The sequence below is a fragment of the Callithrix jacchus genome, chromosome 12 (genome assembly GCF_049354715.1).
Source record: "Callithrix jacchus isolate 240 chromosome 12, calJac240_pri, whole genome shotgun sequence".
In the NCBI taxonomy this organism is placed as follows: domain Eukaryota; kingdom Metazoa; phylum Chordata; class Mammalia; order Primates; family Cebidae; genus Callithrix; species Callithrix jacchus.
This window is the reverse complement of record NC_133513.1, coordinates 108,465,269-108,479,058: the sequence shown is the minus strand read 5'-3', so window position 1 is coordinate 108,479,058 and position 13,790 is coordinate 108,465,269. Positions and strand designations below refer to the sequence as shown.

General features: G+C 32.6%; 1 protein-coding gene across 13 annotated transcripts in view; it reads right to left on the bottom strand.

The window, feature by feature from the left end:
* The window catches only part of ATRNL1 (attractin like 1), an 839,028-nt gene that overhangs the window by 411,483 nt on the left and 413,755 nt on the right, over positions 1–13,790 (bottom strand). For 6 of the 13 annotated variants that reach the window (XR_013525131.1, XM_035269198.3, XM_017963190.4 and 3 more), the window contains exon 25: positions 2,230–2,291. The exons of the other annotated variants lie outside the window; for them this stretch is intronic. Coding sequence is in view for 5 of the 6 variants with exons in the window: in XM_035269198.3 (XP_035125089.1) it covers positions 2,230–2,291 (62 nt within the window). In the remaining variant the exon portion in view is untranslated. The remainder of the gene's footprint in view (positions 1–2,229; positions 2,292–13,790) is intronic. 13 annotated transcript variants of the gene reach the window in all.

Below are 13,790 nucleotides of genomic sequence, written 5' to 3'. Positions count from 1 at the left end.
AAATAAAAACCTCAAGATTCAAATAATTTACATACACATTCAACTTTGTGAAATTGTACACTTAATCAAACTTTCAGTGAATTTCCATCCAGATTATTATGCATCAAAATTTTTTCTACACCAGGCATGGTGGCTCATACTTGTAATCCCAGCGCTTTGGGAGGCCGAGGTAGGCAGATCACCTGAGGTCAGGAGATTGAGACTAGCCTGGCCAACATGGTGAAACCCTGTCTCTACTAAAAATACAAAATTTAGTTGGGTGTGACGGCGGGTGCTTGTAATCCCAGCTACTCTGGAGGCTGAGGCAGGAGAATTGCATGTACAAGGGAGACAGAGGTTGCAGTGAGCTGATATAGTGCCACTGCACTCCAGCCTGGATGACAGAGCAAGACCTTGTCTCAAAAAAAAAAAGTTTTTTTTAATCCCTTTAATAATGTTTGTTCAATTGTAACTTCTAGTACTTTTTAAAACCATATTGTAACTTTGTTAGTAGCCTTAAAATTCATTAAAGTTTTTTGAAGTACAAAGTTGTAAAATATTAAATATACTTAAGATATTTTCTCAAATTTTATTTTAAGGGACAAATTTAAAGTATGAATGCACTTTTTACACATATTAGTGATAAATATGTTTATAGAAATACATTATAGAAATTATAATATTTTAAGGTGTATAGACAAACATGATTGTTTTCAGAGTAAACTAACCAATATGACAAAGGTTTCTCATATCAAGAAAAGTAGAAAAATGAACAAGGAATGTGTAAATTGTAGAAAATAGTTTACAAGTCTGAAGGGCCATTAATGGAAATGAGAGACTGAAATTGTTATATATGGGCCCATATGGATGAATTCGCAGAGAGATCATAGGGAGACAGATTTCAGCTCAGTTATAAAGAACAATTTGTTATCTGATGTTAGAAAATGCTATCTGAGGAGCTGGTGAGCTTCCCATTAAAGGCATTCAGGCATAAAACTGATCAGTGGTTGGGTAAATTATATCCACAGGCTGAATTCAATCCACCAGCTGTTTTTATAATAAAGTTTTATTGGAACACAGCCACTCCCATTTGTTTCCATATTGGCTCTGTCTGCTTTAACTATAGCAGAAAAGTTGCATAGATGCTATGAAGACCATATAGCCTAGAAATCTTGAAATATTTACTATTTGGCTCTTAATGGAAAATGTTTACAGATTCCAACCAAGAAGGTATTAGGAATTCAAATACTGGTGAATTTGAATTGAATTTGTTGGTTAACAAGGTGATGGTTACTTTGTGTTTAGCAAAGTTCCAAACACACCATCTGTGTTAAGGATTGAGTTGTGCAGGTCTTTAATGAATAGCGGCCCAACCAAGTTGGTGAGTGTTGGTCAAAATTCACATTGCACTATTTTCAAAGTTGTGTGCCATGATGTGGGGCTTTATGTGCCAGAAGGAGAAGTCACATTTGTCTAATTCGCACAAAGGCACCCAAATGACCAGCATAAGCCTCACACATAATAACAATGTTAACAAAAATAACATCTCTTCCAATCCAGAGGATCTATTAAGTTACAGACATTCCATAACTTAAACTCAGCTTTTTCTCCTAACCCAGAGTATCTATATTTAAGTCCCATTGAAATGAAAATAAATGTTCCCTAAAAAGAGTTTTCATGTTTTTAGAAATGCTACAAACTATAACGTCTCTTTTAGAATGACACATTGCAAATTGGCATTTTAAAAGCTCTGAAAAGTAATGCCAATTGAAAACCAACCAAAAGAGCCCTGTTTAACTTTAGGACACATTGCATTTTACAAAGTTGCCTCACTATGGAACCCTTTTTTCTGAACCTATAATGAATATGATATACAATTAATATAATTAACCAAGAAATAAACAAATTGGTTTAGTTCTTATAGATGTAACCAATCCATGTGGGCCATGCACTGTTAAGGTCATTAATTAAAGTAGGCTATAATTATTTATGTGATGGGGACACAAAGTTATCCTCTTTCCACTGAATCCATTAAATATTAAATAGTGTAATAGCAAAATAATCTTGCACAAGTATATTTGAGCTATGTCCCCTCTGCTCTGTAGAATATATTTAAGCATATAAAACTATTCAAGACATGCTATATGATATTTTACGGTTAAAGTATTGATCAATTATCTAACAAACTGACAGGACATATATCAGAATATAGGCTTGACAAGTTCAAAGTCAGTAAGAGCAAACTTTTACCTGAAGAAGGTGACAAAAAACTGCACAAGATCCATGATTGTATTGTGTTGTGAGAATGCAATCTGAAAAATCAAAATAAAAAAATTGAAAGTATGTTCTTCTCTAAAACCTGTGGTGATATTACATGAGATTTGTAAATATATCATTTCTAAATCACCAAGATGTTTGGATCATCATATTACAAATTGACTATGTGATGGAATCGAAACTTCATTTAGAATACCTAATATATCCAACTGCTAATGATGGTCTTAGTGTAGACTATGACACTAAATGTTTAAAAAAAATTAGAAAATTACTTTAAGGATGTATGCTAAAAGTTTCATGTAAAACACTATAAATATGCCTAACGAAAACACCCACATTTTCCCTTTTTATTATTATTACACTTTAAGTTCTGGGGTACATGTGCAGAGCATGCAGGTTTGTTACACTGGTATACACGGGCCATGTTGGTTTGCTGCCTCTATCACCTGTCATCTATATTACGTTTTCCTCCTAATGCTATCCCTCCCCTATCCCCCCAGGGATAGGGGGCTATTATCCCTCCCCTATCTCCCCACCCCCTATTACCCCTCCCTAACCTTCTACCCCCCCCAACAAGCCCCGGTGTATTATGTTCCCCTCCTTGTGTTTATGTGTTCTCATTGTTCAACACCCATTTATCAGTGAGAACATGCGATAACACCTAAATTTTCAACTGAGTTAAGAAAACAGGGAATTTTCTTTCTATATATCTTCATCTAGGGAACCTTTATACATATATACAAATGTTTTGTTATACACCATTCAAATAATAAAATATGTCACATTATTTTAAAATTTGTTAATGTTAATAAGTTAATTTTGAAAGGTGAAACTAGCCAAAAAGTTAAAGTGGTTCTCCATTTCTGCCAACATTATAGAGACATACTATAACATCTGTCTTAAGGAAGTGTATTATAGTGTATCAATCAATAATATAGCATCTGAATAGAAAATAACTGATTGTGTAATGTGGCTTTTCACTTGCTAGCCCCGTATATTTTGAAAACCTAGTCTATTTCTCAGTTTTCCCATATGAGAATAGTAATAATAAAAACATCTACCTTATAAAGTTATAGAAAGTCTAACAGAACTAATAAATATCTAATGTTTACCAAAATATCTGGCATGTAATAGTTACAATAGAAACATTACTAAACTTTTGTACCATGTATAAATGAGATGTCAATATAAGTGAGTTTTCTCACATTGCTGAAGCTAAACCATTCAGGTATTAAAATCTCTTTTTCTTTTAATAATATTTTATGAAACTCTTTCAAAAACATAATAGAATTTCTACTGAAAATTGAATAAAAGGAATGAGTTTTCTCTCCCACTATAAGCAACTAGAAATCTAGGTGAAGTATATGAAACAACTAATTTCAGGCATTGGACAAGTGACAGGAGACTATGGTCCCTGAGTAAAGAAAAATGACGAAAATGAATCCCATAATTGTCCCAGCTTTCAGTGTAAGGAAGGAACACGAAGGAATGTAAATGGCATTCTAAAATAAGGGATGTCAGTATCTCTTATGTAAAGAATAACAGTAAGTTCAGAAAATAATTTTTTTGGCATGTACATGTAAGCTTAAATATAGTAATATTCATTTGCTACCAGCTAAGCTATTAAATTATGAAACACTTATAGAAAGGCTGAAGAAAGACAATTGGCATAGGAGATTGGTTATAGGTGAAAATGTCATAAAAGACTAAAGAAAAAAAACATCTTTTAAAGTTTAAAAGAAGGAATTTTTCTCCCCAGGTGATTGCCCATAAGATTGTCATAGAAATGAAGCTTATCAAAGAATATTGTCAAAAAGAACTTAAATCCATGGTAACAGAATTATGGCTATAATAATTAAGAACTAACAGGAAACTCTTCAAAATGATAATATGTTTAAATCATAATAAAGAAAATTAGTTTGATTATGACAAATTAGAATAGGAGGAAACCTTACACAGCGTTGATTAAATCTAAATGAAAAGGGGGTAAAAGGACTTGAACAAAGGCTTGAATAAATTAGTAAATATATTTTAAAAAGAGAACAGATGAAATAACAAATATTAAATATAACATAAAATTAACTGAGCAAGATAAAGTGTAATTGCAGTAAATGTCAAAAGACTAAAACCACATTGAAAGAGAGATTTTTGCAGTAGATTAAAAGATACAATTCAGCTTTATGCTTTTAGCAGAAACCACAGTGACACATTTTTATCCAAAATATAAAATACTGTAAGAAGATATAACAGACACTTAAAAACAACAAAGCATATAGACCAAGATTAATAGCAAAGTGAAATTCAAAGTCAAAACCTGATCAAATAAAACATAGAGACAAAGACGATATAACAATAATAAAACAATATGAGCCAAGTCAGTAAAAGAACAGTGCTTTTATGTCCATAAAAGGGGAATTTGATAATGGCAAAATCATGGAAGACATTATGTATATACATATCTCTTTTAAAAGTTATCTGAACAAAGAGACACAAAATTAATCTACTTAGTCATTTAAATCATGTAAAATTATTGAAGAAATAGTCATTAAACAAGCTCTGTTCCAGGTGCTGGTGATATCAGTGTAATAAGATGAAGCTGTTATTCTTTTGGATTTATTTTCTAATAGCAGGAGGGAAAAAATAAAAGGTAAACTTGTAGGGGATATCATAATTGTTGACAGTGGTGTTTTGAGTGGAAATAAGAGATGATATAAACTAGAAGGATTTGTGGCTAATTTGGATCGGGTGGTTAGAGCTGCTGGCCTCGCTTAAGAGGTGATACATGAGCTGATATCCAAATAAGAAGTTTAAAACCACACAAATATCTGTTGGTAGAGTTTTCACAAGTGTAAAGATGACGATTAGGTTAGACTCATTTATGAAAAGTCACAAGACCTGGAGTATTGTGAGCAAAGCACAGAATAGTTGTAAATAAATACCAATTAGAAAGTAAAAAGTAAGTCACATAAATTGTTGGCTATGACAAAGAGTTCAGAACATATTATAAGCACAGTGGGAACCCATGGAAGATTCTGAGCTATGGGAATAACATAATCCAACTCTCGAGAAAAATGTAATTCTGGCTGTTGGGTGAGGAAGAAATGATTGAGCTAATCTAGAAGATAAGAGAGGAGGATATTTGATTGTTCTAGTCATATGTTGATAGTAGCTTCTACAAGAGTAGTAGTCATCAAGACAAAAATAAGTAGTTGGACACATAATTTCAGGTGAGAGTTGAGGAGACGTGTTGAAGGATTAGACATGACAGGTGCATGAAGAAGAATCAATCATGACTGTTGCAGTTTGCTCTCACAAGAACAAGTGAAAAGATGATATTTCTTCTTACTGAGAAGAAGAAAAAAAGGGCCATGAGGATCAAGGGAGAAATAAGAAAAGAAAAGCATATTTAGAATATGTTAAATGTGAAATACCTATTAAATGTTAAAGAATAGATGGTAACTACTAGCTTGAAGCTCAGAGAAAAAGTTAGATTTAAAAATTTGGAAATCAAAGGAACATAAATGTCATTTTAAATCATGTACTTATATGATATTCCCTAGGAGACAGAATAGATGCAGAAGAAATTATCTGTAAGAGGACATTCAGGGCCACCCCATTATTAGAGCTTAAAAGGAAGTGGAAAGGTAGATGGGAGGAAACCAGGAAAGGGTTGTATCCAGATAGTCAAAGAACAGAAATGTTGCAAGAAGAAAGTAGTGGTTGATTTTGTTGGTTAAGATAAGGATAAAAATATGGCTACTAATTTGAAAACATGAACTTCCCAAGTAATTTAAACTAAAGAACATTCAACAGAGTGGTAGGGATGCTAATAAAAACAGAATAATATAAGGAGAATGTGGAACATGACAGTAGAAACAAACCACAGGCTGAACTTTCAAGATGTTCTGTTACAAAACAGAGCAGAAATCATCAAGAACACAGATGATTTAAAAAATATGTTCTTTAATTTATAGAACATTTCTAAAAGACAATAAACATTGTACAGAGAAAGTATTTTAAAAATCTAAATGATAGTTTTTATGAGCTATATTTCAATAAAATAAAACTATAATATCAAATATGGCCAAAACAAGCATAACTATTTATAAATTAACAAATATAACCCATGTGACAGAGTTCTGAGTGAGCAGTGGGAGTAGAAGGATAGTTTTTGATATCCTTAACTTCCAATATTTAAAAATATAGCAACTAAATTTTAAAAAAAAGAACAACAATTCTAAAAAATGTCAGTGGCAGGTTATCCCCTTAAATGCCAAAACATAAACAGGTAAAGGTAAACTACAAACCCAAGGTGTAGATGGTACCAGTGTCTATGAGGCATGAATAAGAGGGAATCAACAGGAAAACTCAAAAGCTTCAAAAACATACTAACGGGAACCAGGCAGGCCAATTTGAATAAGGAAGTGAAAGCAGAAGTTGCTCAATACAAGAGCAGGTTAGTGCAAGGGGTCCTGAGGAAGTTCCAAAAGATGCTGGAATAGTTAGAGTGCATGAATTTTCAAAGGCAACCAGTCAGATATCTATTCCAGGACTGGTCTCACAATAAAGAGAAAGTGCTAAAAGTGAAAATTAAAATTAAACTGAACAAAGTAAATGCAGAAAAAATAAAGAAGGTCTAACAAAAGTGAGGAAAGGAATAGAGATAGAAACTTCATACAGAACTAAAAGAGAGCCCACATAGCCAAGTCAATTCTAAGCAAAGAAAAACACAGCAGGAGGCATCACACTACCGGACTTCAAATTGTACTACAAGGCTACAGTAATCAAAACAGCATGGTACTGGTACCAAAACAGAGATATAGACCAATGTAACAGAACAGAGGCCTCAGAGGCAACACCACACATCTACAACCATCTGATCTTTGATAAACCTGACAAAAACAAGCAATGGGGAAAGGAGTCCCTGTTTAATAAGTGGTGTTGAGAAAACTGGCTAGCCATGAGCAGAAAGCAGAAACTGGACCCCTTCCTGACACCTTACACTAAACTTAACTCCAGATGGATTACAGACTTAAACAGAAGACCTAACACCATAAAAACCCTAGAAGAAAATCTAGGCAAAACCATTCAGGACATAGGAGTAGACAAGGACTTCATGACCAAAACACCAAAAGCATTGGCAACAAAAGCCAAAATAGACAAATGGGACCTAATGAAACTCCATAGCTTCTCAACAGCAAAAGAAACAGTCATTAGAGTGAATCAACAACCAAGAGAATGGGAAAAAATTTTTGCAATTTACCCATCTGACAAAGGGCTGATATCAAGAATCTACAAAGAACTAAAACAGATTTACAAGGAAAAAACAAGTCCATTCAAAAGTGGGCAAAGGACATGAACAGACACTTTACAAAAGAAGACATACATGAGGCCAACAAACATATGAAAAAACGTTCATCATCACTGGTCATTAGAGAGATGCAAATCAAAACTACATTGAGATACCACCTCACGCCAGTTAGAATGGCGATCATTAAAAAATCTGGAGACAACAGATGCTGGAGAGGATGTGGAGAAATAGGAACACTTTAACACTGTTAGTGGGAGTGTAAATTAGTTCAGCCATTATGGTAGACAGTGTGGTGATTCCTCAAGGACCTAGACATAGAAATTCTATTAGACCCAGCAATCCCATTACTGGGTATATATCCAAAGGATTATAAATCATTCTACTATAAGGACACATGCACACGAATGTTCACTGCAGCACTGTTTACAATAGCAAAGACCTGTAACCAACCAAAATGCCCATCGATGATAGACTGGACAGGGAAAATGTGGCACATATTCACCATGGAATACTATGCAGCCATAAAAAACGATGAGTTTGTGTCCTTTGTAGGGACATGGATGAATTTGGAAATCATCATTCTCAGCAAATTGACACAAGAACAGAAAATCAAACACTGCATGTTCTCACTCATAGGTGGGTGTTGAACAATGAGAACACATGGACACAGGGAGGGGAGCATCACACACTGGGGTCTGTCGGTGGGAAATAGGGGAGGGGCAGCAGCGGGTGGGGAGTTGGGGAGAGAGAGCATGGGAGAAATGCCAGATATAGGTGATGGTGAGGAAGGCAGCACATCACACTGCCATGTGTGTACCTATGCAACAATCTTGCATGTTCTTCACATGTACCCCAAAACCTAAAAGGCAATAAAAAAAAGAAAAAAAATTTGCAAAGAGCAAGTAGCAAATTTTTAGGTGGAAAAAGTATTGATCATTAAAAAATATAAATTCAAATATAGGTCTTGCCATTAATTCCTTTGTGCACTGCCTATTTAACTCATTACTATCACTCCCCAACATCTGCCATTCTTTAACATATAAAGGATTTGGCATTTCTTTAATTTAAATGGTGCATAAGTTGTGGGAAAATCAACAGAGTAACAATATATTTAAATTGGTGAAGCACATGATTCAGGTTGGAACTGCAGAATTTTATTATGGTCTACCTGCCATCTGTGGGCCCATATAACTTTACAAAAAAGATCGTAATTTCAGGCAAGTAAGCAAGACACAGACACATATGAAACATCTCTATATTTTTTTTTTACATCTGTCCAATGAATATTTGAACTAAAAAAAGTAGCCAGGGAAAATGACTACTTCTTCAAGAAAAAGTCATAAAGTAAAGCACCAAAACATTCTAAAACTTGAAATAATTATATTAGCTATCTTTACCTATTAATAAATAGAATAAAGACAAATGTAAAAGTTTTCACAAGAAATATGAACGTTATTTTGATTCCAGCTTATTTTCAGAGAATAAGCTTAAATACCCCTTCTTAGGGGTGATGAGACACTTGGACCTTCCAAAATTAAGACCATTTAAAAAATAATCAAAAATAATAGCTGCAGTTCAAATTGGGTTACATGTAATGCTTAAACATTGAGTAAGGTACTTATTGAAGACCTCAACCAACTCCTGCTACAGATAATACTCTCCTTTTTTACAATAAGGAGTATTAATGGTGGGATAAAGTTTATGGGTAAAGTCTCTATAAAAATACCATCATAATCCAATAAAAAATTTAAAAAAAAAAAAGAAAATTGAGATGATAATGATAATGGTCCCAACTTAATGTCGTCATTAAGGTGATTAAATGCAATAATGCATGTAATTACTAGCAAATAAAGCAACAAATAAGTGTTTAATAAAAAAAAAAAAACACCATCTGAAATACAGACTTTCTTAAAAACTGATACAAGGGACACTCAGAGTAACTAATCTGTTAACATAAATGGCACTCAAGAGTAAATGTAGACTCAGCAAAAGTGGTTTTTATACTTGGAGTTCCACCCTAGGGGCTACAGGCTGAGGGTAAATATATTCCACATTGGCTATTCAACAGAAGAGTTAGCACTACCATTTTTTGTACAAGTATTTCAAAATGTTTCTCCACCCAAGATCTTCCATAGAAAATTCCACAGGAGATTGCCTATGAAAAATACTGTTGCAGTCCATTGCCAGGTACACACTTTAAAAATAAGAAGTAATTGATTATAGAAATGGAAGGCAGATCCAAGGATGATTTGGTAAAATTAGTAAGCAATGCCAAGCAGACACTAACTCAATCAGATTCTCTTTCAAGATTCCCTCTTGTGGAGTATAAAATTTATGCATATATCAGATAAATCACCAAGTATCTATTATATTCTTGGCATTGTGCTTGGATGTATCAGCTAAAAAAAAGAAAGAAAGAAAGAGAGAAGCGAGAGAAGCTAGCAGTGAAAAAAATTCTTACTGGGAAAGCAGATAATAAATGGTAATAATAATAAATTATATAATATGTTGGAACTCAGCAAGTGCTATGAGAAAAAAAGAACATGAAAAATATCCTGTCTTCTATTATTCACATGGATGGGACAAGAAATCACTTTTTAATGTTTAAAAACATGCAGAAGTGCTGAGATCAAATACAAAAAATTAGATACAGATTACAGAAAGAAATAAAACACAGCATTAGGTTCAAGTATATCTGGCTATTCTCAGTTATTTTCTGTCTATAATAACATACAGCAATTCCAGGCCCCTTCCAATAAAACTGGAAGGTGCAGGGGTATCCAGTCTTTTGGCTTCCCTGGGTCACAGTGGAAGAAAAAGATTGTCTTGGATCACACATAAAATACACTAACCCTCTGATGAGCTAAAAAACAAACAAACAAAATCTCATAATGTTTTAAGAAAGTTTACAAATTTGTGTTGTGCTGCATTCAAAGCTGTCCTGGGCTGCATGTGGCTCATGAGCTGCAGGTTCTACAAGCTTGGTTTCTAGGAAAAAGAATAAGCACAAAGGAGAACCGTTCTTAAGTGATGCTGGGCAATTGGTCTTCACATGGCTTGCTCTCTATCATGTAGGTCTCACTGTAAATACACTTCAAAGACACTTACGTAAAGTAGTTTACTGCCCCCCCTTACTCTCTAGTATTGTGTAAAACTATGTTTTTCAAACTACAATCTAAAATTATTTTATTTTACTGGTTGGTCATTAGTTAAAATGTCTTTTCCCCACTAAAATGTAAGCTCCTCATGAATGTAAGCCTTGCTCATATTGTTCACGGCACTCTTCCAATGATGAGAACAGTAGTTTATAGACAGTCTATAGAAAGTACTCACTAAAACTATTGGATAAATAAATAATTAAATTACTATAAATAAATATAATTTAGAAATATTTCTAAATACAAATAAATTCAATAAATCTATTGAATAAATAGATTCAATAGAAAAATTTAGCACAGGAGTATTCTTGGGACTTTAGATACCCTTATTAAGAGCTATGAAAGGAAGAAGGTATAGATGTTAATGTGAGAAACATTAAGATTATATTTATTTGAATTTATTACATAAATATATATTATACCTTTCAACTTCAAAATATAAAATATTCATTACTCTTCCTTATAAAATATTTCAGCAGCTGTAAAAAAATGCATTCTTGTATAAAAATGTTTTTATTTAGTTTTTAATCACAGAAAACTATGATTATAAGATCTGATATATACAATTTTAGCGACAAATAAATAAAATGTACTGAAATCAACCAGAAATGGTTCTCAGTTCCTTAATATCAGCAATGAACATTTTTACTATGTTGGTTTACAGGAATTTCTTTGTGACGGTGAAATTGTATCAGACTATAACATTCTAGACTCAATTAGGTGGCATTACATGAAATACTTCTTGATGTATTAAAAATGATTCTGTACTTAAAAAAATGTTTGTTTAGCCAATTGCTTTTATAAAACAGTGAGACAAATCAATTACTGCAACAATATCCTAAATTTGTATTTTCTTTGAAAGTATATCTTCTTAGGCTCTGGGATACTTATCACTGTAAGATCTATTATTATCTAATTGGAAAGATTTCTATTTATTGATGCCATGGCTAGAACATGATTCTTTGCAAATCATGTTTTCCATTTTAGTTCTGTGGTATTCCCATGAAAAATATGACATTTACACAAGTTACATTTAAAGTTGGTTTTAAAACTTTAGCTAGTATAAATGTACCTTTATAATTCTGTCTTCTGTAATAATTTTATTCATATCTAGTGATTATTCAAAGAAATATAATCAAAATAAAGATGATTAATGATACAATTTCATATTCTCATTTTTCCTATCTGCTTAAAGAACCTCCCAAATAATTGATAATATGCGAAAAATTAAGTTAGCTGAAACTTCAGTAACAGTGATAACAATACACTTTGTCCATTGAAATGTAAATCCATATTGAAAACATGTCCAAAATCTAACACTAGAATTTAAGATACGCTATATTTTTCATGAATTAATAATAATGATCAATATTTTAAATTTTATGATTTTATGAAAAAGTTGCATTAAGTGCATTTGGATGGAGAAGTAGATTAATAGCTTGATATTTACTACAAAATGTCAGAATTTATGAGAGAAAAAAGTTCTTATTTTATGAAAGATAAATTGATGTGTTTGTGCAAAATGTCAGCTTGCCATACACAATAAACTCTGATATAATATTTCAGATAAACAAAAATGAAAATATAATATAAAAGAATGTGCTAAAATTATCAAGTTCATCTAACAAATTGAAGGGAAAGAAAGGGTCTTTCAAAACACGATTTGGATTTTATTGCTTCAGTATGTTGCCATAAAAGCATAGTTACATAAAGGAAGCTAGTTAACTAGTCATATCTTAAAGGCAATCAGGCTGTTTCAGGCAAGAAACTTGAGATCTTATTAAGTCATATTCTTGCTTATTCTTTTAAAAATATAAATAAATTCAAATTGGAGCTTAAATTAGCTATTACTGGCTAAGATCCACTATGATAATCTGTTCCATATAAACTTGCTACAGATAATTAACACAGTGATATAATAATGTGTATAATTCAGACAAGGTTAATCCTCTTTCAAATATGATTACACAGAAAATAGAATATTTTAAAAGATAAAACATATTTCTAGAATAAAACATGAGGAATAAATATATCAGACAATTCTGCATAAGTATTACAACATATTATTCTGATTATAAATCCTTGGATATTGTTTATGAACATTAAATGGTTTAAGTTCTTTCTATAGCAAACACACGCCTAATGAATAAAGACACTCATAACTTTCTTTTTGGTTTAATCCACCAACTTAACTGATGAAATGCTGTCTTTAACCCTGAAGGACGTTTCTGTGATTCTCCTCCAAACACTTAATTCTGTTGCTTAAATTTCCTCAGTGTTTCTCCATCACTTTTAGTTTGAAGTCCAATCATATTGACATATCATATACCAATCTTAGAAATGTAGCCTTTGCTTCTTTCTCTGCTATAGCATTAACACTGCAGTCTGATCAGATAACAGCACAGAGATGTGCTGGAGATGTTGCTAGTTTAGTTCCAGACTATCACAATAAAGCTAATACTGCAATAAAGTGGGTCACAAAATATTTTTGTTTCCCAGTAATGTTTACACAGCGCTGTAGCCTATTAAGTGTGCAATCAATTATGTCTAAAAGAAAGTGTAAATAAAATACCTTATTGCTAAAAAAAAATGTTAATGATCACCTGAGTCTTTAGCATGTTATCTTTTTGCTGGTGGGAGGTCTTGCCTCAATGTTGACAGCTGCTGCCTGATCAGGGTAGTGGTTGCAGTGAGTTGAACTGACTCTGGAAATTTCTTTTTTTTTAATGAAAGTAATTATGTGTTTATTTAAATGTTGCTTATTGAGTGTTAGATTGACAAACATTTTTTTTTTATATTTGCCACACTGACTGACTCCACCTTTCAAGAAAGATTTCATGAAATGCAATGCTGTTTCATAAAATTTTATTAACAGAACTTCTTTCCCAATTGGGGTCCATCCTCAAATCCAGCTGCAGCTTTATCAATTAAGTTTATGTGATATTCCAACTCATTGTTGTCATTTCAACAATGTTCATGGCATCTTCACCAGGAATAGTTTCTGTCTCCAGAAACCACTTTCTTTACTCATTCATAAAAAGCAACATCTCATTCATTAAAGTTTT